Source organism: Pterocles gutturalis, unplaced genomic scaffold, assembly GCF_000699245.1.
Source record: "Pterocles gutturalis isolate BGI_N339 unplaced genomic scaffold, ASM69924v1 scaffold11723, whole genome shotgun sequence".
Taxonomy (NCBI): domain Eukaryota; kingdom Metazoa; phylum Chordata; class Aves; order Pterocliformes; family Pteroclidae; genus Pterocles; species Pterocles gutturalis.
The window spans coordinates 13415-21095 of NW_010120550.1; the positions used below are offsets into that span (position 1 = coordinate 13415).

A 7681-nucleotide genomic window follows, 5' to 3' on the forward strand; every position below is an offset into this window, starting at 1 on the left:
AACCCTGATGCTTCTGCTGCCTTAACACACCTTCTCCCTCGTCCTTACCCCCGCACCGTGGCCGGCCGGGGCCCTGCAGCCCGCGCAAAGGTGGCTTACTGGAAGGGTGGAGGTAGACGATGTCCTTCAGGGTGAAGTCCCGGGGCTGGACGGGTGGCAGGGCGCCGGTCAGCACGCCGAGCAGCAGCACGCACGCCGGCGGGGGCTGCCAGACCATCGCCGGGCGAGGACGTACTCATGCGGTGGCTGAAAAAATCTCACCTGGGCAAGAGCAGAGAATAGGGATGAGAAAAGCAAACACGCCAAGAGCCTGGCCACCACCTTGGTAACCCAACCTCACCAAAACCGTGATGGTCCCGTGGCCCTTCAGCTGTCCTCAGGCAAACTCTCTCCCAGCCAGAGCTGCAAATGGGAGCCAAGGGGATGAGTGGTTGGTTTGTCACTGCTCACAATTTAACTGGGCAGCGACTGGTTTTCAAAAACCTCAGCAGGACATGGAAGAAGTCGCTGGAGACTGCACTGCAACAGGATTTAACTACTTCTTTTAGAGAATACTGGAAAATAATTGAAGAGCTTCAAGAATTGAAGAACCTCAAGAATTGAAGAATTAGACTGGAAACAAAGGAAACAGGATAAGTGGAGACCTGTTAGGGTGCCCAGGGGAGCAGTGATGGGTCTCCCACACCGGTTCATGCCCTTCAAAAATGCACCTTTTTTGGCAAACCAGAAGCTCCACGTTACTTTCCATGTGTCTGGGGAAAGTCAAGGAGCACCAGCTGCTGCAGGTTGTCTTTACCTTCAGCTGGCTGCTGTTAATAACACAAAGTGATTATTGCATTTCCCTCATCCGTGCTCCAAAGGGTCTTATTCCCTCCGTGATACTGTTGACAAATGCTGCAGCGTATTTTTCTCGTGTCCCTGAACGAAGGAAACTAATTTAAACAGAAACAAACACCCGCCACGGTACCACTCATGAAGCCATCCCAAAACCAGCAGCTTCCAGGAGCATCCCAGTCCCTGCACACAGGCTGTGGGGAGCCCTCCAGGAACAGAAAACACCAATGCATCGTTAAATAACACATGTTATTACAATGCCTTAAAAATTATAAAAACATGACTCAAAAACTGAGCAGGACAGGGAAGCGCTGAAAAGGATGCGGCCGCCGAGCCAGGCAGGAGCCACCGGTTTCCCCTGGCCACTGGCATCCATCCAGCACACACAGGGTTGAGTTGGGTTGGGTTTTTTTTCCACCCAGCCTGACCAAGAGATCTGCAATACCCAGCTGTTTCCTAAACAACTTTGAAAGCGTGGTAGCTATTATTCCATAAATCAATTTTTTTTGTTTGGTGTTTTTTTTTTTTTTCAGGAAAGATGTCCCAGGGTGGGGATGTCACCTTCCACCTCTGCCTCCAAATGTCGGTCTTGCAGCAGAGGCACACACAGGACCAGCAGTGTGACGGCCATCAAGGAGTTGTCGTTATCTTTGGCTCTTGTCTGAAAACAGCCCTTTTATTTATGGTGAAAATCCATAAAAACAGTGAAGGAAACAGATAACACATAGCGTGGCGCATTAAATTTTGTTGTAACATACGAAGAGCGAAATCCCAATTTCCATTGGGTTTACTTGTTTACTCCATAGATGCATATCAGCTGGGGAAAATAAAATCCTGATTAGAAGCAAAAAGGAAATAAAGCCAGCCTCTCCTAGCCATAGGAAAGATGAAAGAAATGGGACCAGCGGCTCTCTGGGGGGTCTGGAGCCCACCTCGGCGAGGATGCCAGGTACATGCATGGATTCAGGATTATTCACATTTTTTAATTCCTCAGGGCTAGAAACACACAGAACTGGAGCCAGGCTGGCCAAATGCTGACACCGTCCTGATGGTCCTGGGCCAAGGACAATGGGAGCCATCGGCTGCAGAAGCAACGGCGATGGGTGGATTATGGTCCAGTCCATGGCTTAGACAGAGCCGCTCAACAGCAACTGGGTTTTCACATGTGGAACTTACTTAATATTTATACTAGAGAGAGATTTTGGGAATTTTTTTTTTTTTAATCCTGTATGAAACGAGACCAATTTTACAAGCCCCATTATTCAAGAAATCAGCAGTGTGGAGTGAAACTGTCAGTTCACATGGTCTCAGCAGCAATGTTACAGCACAAAAAAATTAGGACCCCCTCATCCCAGAGAGAGGAGGTCTTCATAGTTCAACCCTAACTCTCAGCAGCAACCTATGGTTAACATCTGTTATCAACATAAAGGACAAATAGCAATATTTTAAGTTAAAACACAGCAAGATTAAAATAGAACCATGGAAGGGTTTGGGTTGGAAGGGACCTGAAAGACCATAGGGTTCCACTGCCATGGGCAGGGACCCCTCCCACCAGCCCAGGTTGCCCAAAGCCTCATCCAACCTGGCCTTGAACCCCTCCAGGGATGGGGCATCCACAATAAATAGAAAGATAAAAATAATATCAAGAATTCCTCACAGCTATAAAAATAATTTGTTGGGTTTTCTGATCACAATCATAAAAATCTTTTGTATTTATGGTACTGACCAGTCTTCCAGTTGAGGACACCAGTTTCCCTTTATTGTACACACTCCCTTTAATGGGACCATGTGCTTTTTCAGCCCACCTCCAGATCTGGGTGCAGCTGTTAGTATTTGCCTAGTTGTCAGATCCAGAAGACAAGTGGCTGTTAGTCCTCCCCGAAAGGGCGGCAGAAATCCTGCAGCTGCACGCTAAAAATACTCACATCACGCCTCTTGTAATCACAAGTAGCTTAATCGCCAACACCACTTCTAACAAGTTGCAAGAACCAGAAATGAATATATAGAATTCATTTCCCTACTTCTATTTTATAGGTTTGAAAGAGATTTAATTATAGGTAAGGAATTAAAACGAACAAAACCTGTCACTGTTATAGTCACAGCTCTTGACAAAAAATTGTGTTCTACTTGGTCATTTCGTACACACATAGGTAGTATAAAATAGAAGCACCTACTGTCAGAAACCTGGATACTCAGTACTTCACCAATATTTTGAGTACATGCACACGGGTACATGTAGTTCTGTCTTTCACAGGGGGCAAAATACATGTACAAGTGTAACCATCCGCTTGGGACAATATTCGTTGATGTTGAGGGTAATACTGATATTTCACAGAGTGGAATAGCAAAAGCTATTCTGAATTAAATCAAAACATATTCAATAATTCCTGTTCAGCACACTCATTGTTTTTGGACATAAAAATGAAATGATTGCTTTTTTGTTTTTAAAGGATCTATATATGGATGCACTGTCTTAAAACCTGCAGAGTTTTGACAAAAAATTGTTTTCAGTTGACTTTTTCCCCAAAAATCACCCCAAATGATGTTTTTCTCCAAAGACAGCTTCTCTTCATGAATCCTATAAGCCCTAAGAAGCTCCATCAAGGGCATGAAGGCTTTTTCTTTTGCTCTCCAGCCCCTTTAACCCATGGCTTTCAGCCAACACCACCAAACTTTGTACAAAACAATTTTTTTCAAGCAGTTATTGTTGACATATCGGCTCCTACAGACTGGTTCTCCAGCGCACGGGCACACATTTTTTTCCTTCTGAATTAACTAATTCCAACCTAATGGGAAACGGCATGGCCCGCTCTGAATTCGATACCGGATTGCGGCGAGGGGAAATCGTCACATGGTATTTAGATCATACAAGTCTGTTTAGAAAAGGTCCTGGGCGCTGACACAGAAATCCTGGTTAACTCAATCTTTCCAGCTTCACCAGCACCTTTCAGACGGAAAGGCATCCCCATCCCCGCTCTGCAGCAGGATTACTTCTTCCTGCCCTTTGCCCCGACACGGCGCTATGGAAATTAACCATTAAGTTCCCTAAGCAGCAGCCCAGTTGCCCATTTGTCAGGTCTCATTAGGGAAGACATATCTCATCCTCGTTGTCACCAGCGCTGGAGACAATGAAAGGTCCCCATCCTCCAAGGAAGGACCAGGGAGCCCTTGAGCAGAGGTGCTGCCAAACGTCAGACCTCCGGTTTCCGGGGAAGATGCGTTGATGGATAGGACAACTATTTGTGAGGATGTATTTATTACTGTCCCTCTGGCAAGCTCAGTAGATATCTGCTAGCTGACCTTGACTGAAGGCCATGAGCTTCAAGGCTGCAGCAAATGTTGCAACATTTCAGGAGAAAAAGAAAATAAAAATAAAAACAGAGTCAGACACCAAACCATCCCATACAAACATTTGGCCAAAGCCAGGCATGAAGGATTCCTGGTTTGTGGGCAACTAGTGTGACAACGCTGGAAGGTCGGTTCTTGGATGCAAAGTCTACCCAACAGTAACTCCTCCTTACGCACATCACTAATGTGACTTTCCCAAATAACGTAAGAATTCATTCCCTGTTCTGTAGATTTCCCTCCTGCCTTTCTTCTAGTTCACGTAAAGCTCCAGGTTGGAGTTTCCACCACTGAATCTACCAGCTATGGCCTAGTGGGAGGTGTCCCTGCCCATGGCAGGTGGTTGGAACTGGATGGTCTTTAAGGTCCCTTCCAGCCCAAACCACTCTGTGATTCTATGATTTGCACCTCTCTACAGCTTCAAAAACCAAACCCCAACTCTCTGTCTGCGTCACACCATCACTGTCCAAGGACAACTCTGAATTGCAATGGAAGGTTCCCCATCTCCCAGCTGTGCAGGATCCCAGACAGCAATCCCAGAGACTATTGGCACCTTCGCCAGCTCTGTTTGCAATTTCCCCCCTCCACCACTACCCTGCTCAATTTTTTTAACCTTTTTTTTTGTCTATTCTGTTTGCTTCTGGTTTTTTGGTCCCTACTACATGTCAGAAAGTTGTTGAACAAAAATTGGAATTCATGTGAATTGCCCTCAAATCCACCTTCTTTCCACCTGCCATTCAGAGAATTTTCTTTGCAGTTTAGTCTTGGGAATGGTTAATGTCTGTTACCCTCCTGTAATATGGGATGTACCAAAGCACATGCAACTTCTGTCTCAGGAACCTCTAGGAGCCCTTGCAAAGGGGTTTGCTGCCTCTCCTCAATTACAGTAAGCAAGAGTAATTAAACAATCAAACACAATTAGTGCACAAATGACTCCCAGAAAGGTGGACGATCTAATCGCCTTGCTGCTAATCACAAAGCCTGGAGTTCATCGAGCTAAAAGCCCACAGCCTGGGGAAGGGACGGGGGGGTACAATATGTTCCCTCTCACGCCATCTTCCCTCGGATGCAATTTAATCTGCAACAAGATGTGATTTCAAGTCTATTTTCGAAGTAGCACATTGCTTTTATTTTCGACCTCTGTTTTCAGTCTGACTCGCAAAAGCTTAACTTTTCTTAGGTCCTGCACAAACCCCTCATCTTTTAATGGGTTGGAGTAAAATGTCCCTTGTATTCATGCATCCCCAGAGGGTAGTTTGGCTTCAGATAAACACAGAGGAGAGATGAAACAGATATATGTCACTTGAGTATTTCAGATACTTAGCATTTAGCATAAGAAGAGGCCAAATTGGCTTTTTTTTTTTTTTGAGGGGGGACAAAAAAAAAAGCTAGCTTAAAAATCAGGCAGGCCATGGTGTTCCTATGAGAAAATACAATTTATGGAAATTAACTGTCACACTGAGAAGGTGAGATATTCAAAGTCAGACCGATTCACTCCCATTTCGCTCCACCCTACGTAGCACACTGGGGTAAAGGGACACCATTATTTTTTTTAAATTACACTTGGTATTCAAGACTGGGATTAAGAACACTTCTGAATTAGCAGAAAGATGAACACGGATGATCTCATAAATAATTTCAAGCCCTATCCCCTGGGTTTTTGCGTAGCAGCAGGAGCATCAAGCCCCAAACTCAACAGGCTGTGTAAGATCAGGATTGGGCTCAGTTTGGGAACTTTGGAAGCCAGACATGGCACATGGGGTGACCTCAATGTGCAGGGAGCCCCCAGACAGCCCGGCTCCAGACAGAGGATAAGGAAACCATGCGTGAGCACAGAAATCCCGGGATTTTCCTGCTAATAAGAAGCAAAAAAACCCAAAACAGTCGTTGAGTTCCAGCAGTCAGCGATGAGGAGGGGGATTAAATTATTTCCTAAATAAAATATTTAAGTTCACTGGGGCAACTGAAAGAGCTCCCCTCTCCAGGGCAGGGATGCTATTTCTGCAGACCACACATTGCACATGGCTCTTTTCTGCTCTCCGTGAAAGTTTTGTAGAAAAAGGAGGCGCGAGGCTCGGTGCAGCCTGGGGAAGGGTGTTTCGGGGCAGGGAGGCTGCGATTGCCCATCCAGTGGTGGTGGCCACACCATGAAACGGTGCTTTGCAGTGGGCAGGGTGGTGGTGCTCTCCTAGGGAAAAGTAAAATGAGGTCCCGAGCCTATGCAGTAAGTTAAATTTCAGTATGGCAATAGCAATTATCATCTTTCTGGACCATCTTTCCTACTTACGTTTAACTCAACAAGTAAGAGCATTGCAGTTAAAACATGAGGAAGCACTGAAGATACAACTGTGCAATGCATCTGCTAGGAAAAAGGGAAAAATACTGCAGCACGTTACTAAATAAAATGGAGCCAAGGAGTAAGAGATGCCAAAGAGACAAGGGAAATCAGACAAAACAGGAGAACATATCCCATGCTTCCAAAGAGACAGCTGGCAAATGATCTAACCTGCCACCAAGACAGGAAACTCTTCAATAAAATAGTTTTCTGTTCCATGGACCAGGCTAGCAGATGTATATACACAGCAGGTTTAAATGAATGAGATGATCCCGCTAAGCTTTTAAGGTTAGATTTTTATTAAGTCTAGAAAATTGGGACAGCCTAGAGACCAGGACGCTCATCAGCACAAACTCCGTGTTTCTAAAGGATCAAAGGAACAACCGCTCAGCCTAAGGTCAGTCCTGGGTAAACTCACTGAATAGTTTATTTGTCCTACAGCAACAAATGTTTCAAGTTGTAAAAATTTGCAAAAAAGCGTTTGGTAGGATTTTGTGGAAAACATGTCTCCAAACAAACCCATCATTTTCAGATGGGCACGATTACGGCTCTGGCTGTGAGAGGGGACTGCTACACACAGTAATTGGGGACAGACCAAAGCAGAGAGCCAAAGCACCGAACCCTTCTGATTACAAAAATGTGTTCTCCCCAATTAACCAAGCGTGCTCGGGCCAAATTAAAAAAAAAAAAAAAAATCCAGCTTAGTGACATCTCAACATCTAATTGATGAAAAGGGCATCTTCAAATGAAAATACTTATTTTATTTTTTTTCCCCCACTTTCCTTGAAGGCTAGGTTCATCATTTTTGTACCAATAGTACTGACAACAAGAAAATTCTTGTATTAAACACCGCAGAAGATGTTAAAGAGTGAGCCAAAGCGCTTGTCCATCATGCAGCAAACTGTGCTTTAATAAAACCATACATCAATCTGCACCATTGTGTCCTCGCCCTGCTGATGCCTTCCCCCTCGGCTCTCCAGCGCGATTTGTGACAGTTCTTCTCGGACATCACCCCGCACATTTGACATGCTAGATTAGGCACCGAGTCGCAGACGGCTCGGCATCGACCCGGAGCAAGCTTTGTGCAAGTTCAGAGATCAGCCCTGAAAACACGATATTGTGATAATGAGACTTTACTATTAGGAACTCATTTAAAACTTGAGCTTT

General features: G+C 45.1%; 1 protein-coding gene across 1 annotated transcript in view; it reads right to left on the reverse strand.

Annotated features, from left to right (window-relative positions):
• The window catches only part of LYPD6 (LY6/PLAUR domain containing 6), a 7122-nt gene extending 6905 nt beyond the window's left edge, over positions 1-217 (reverse strand). The window contains exon 1 of the mRNA XM_010076949.1: positions 100-217. Coding sequence (XP_010075251.1) covers positions 100-217 — 118 coding nt within the window. The remainder of the gene's footprint in view (positions 1-99) is intronic.
• Positions 218-7681: the final 7464 nt, after the last annotated feature.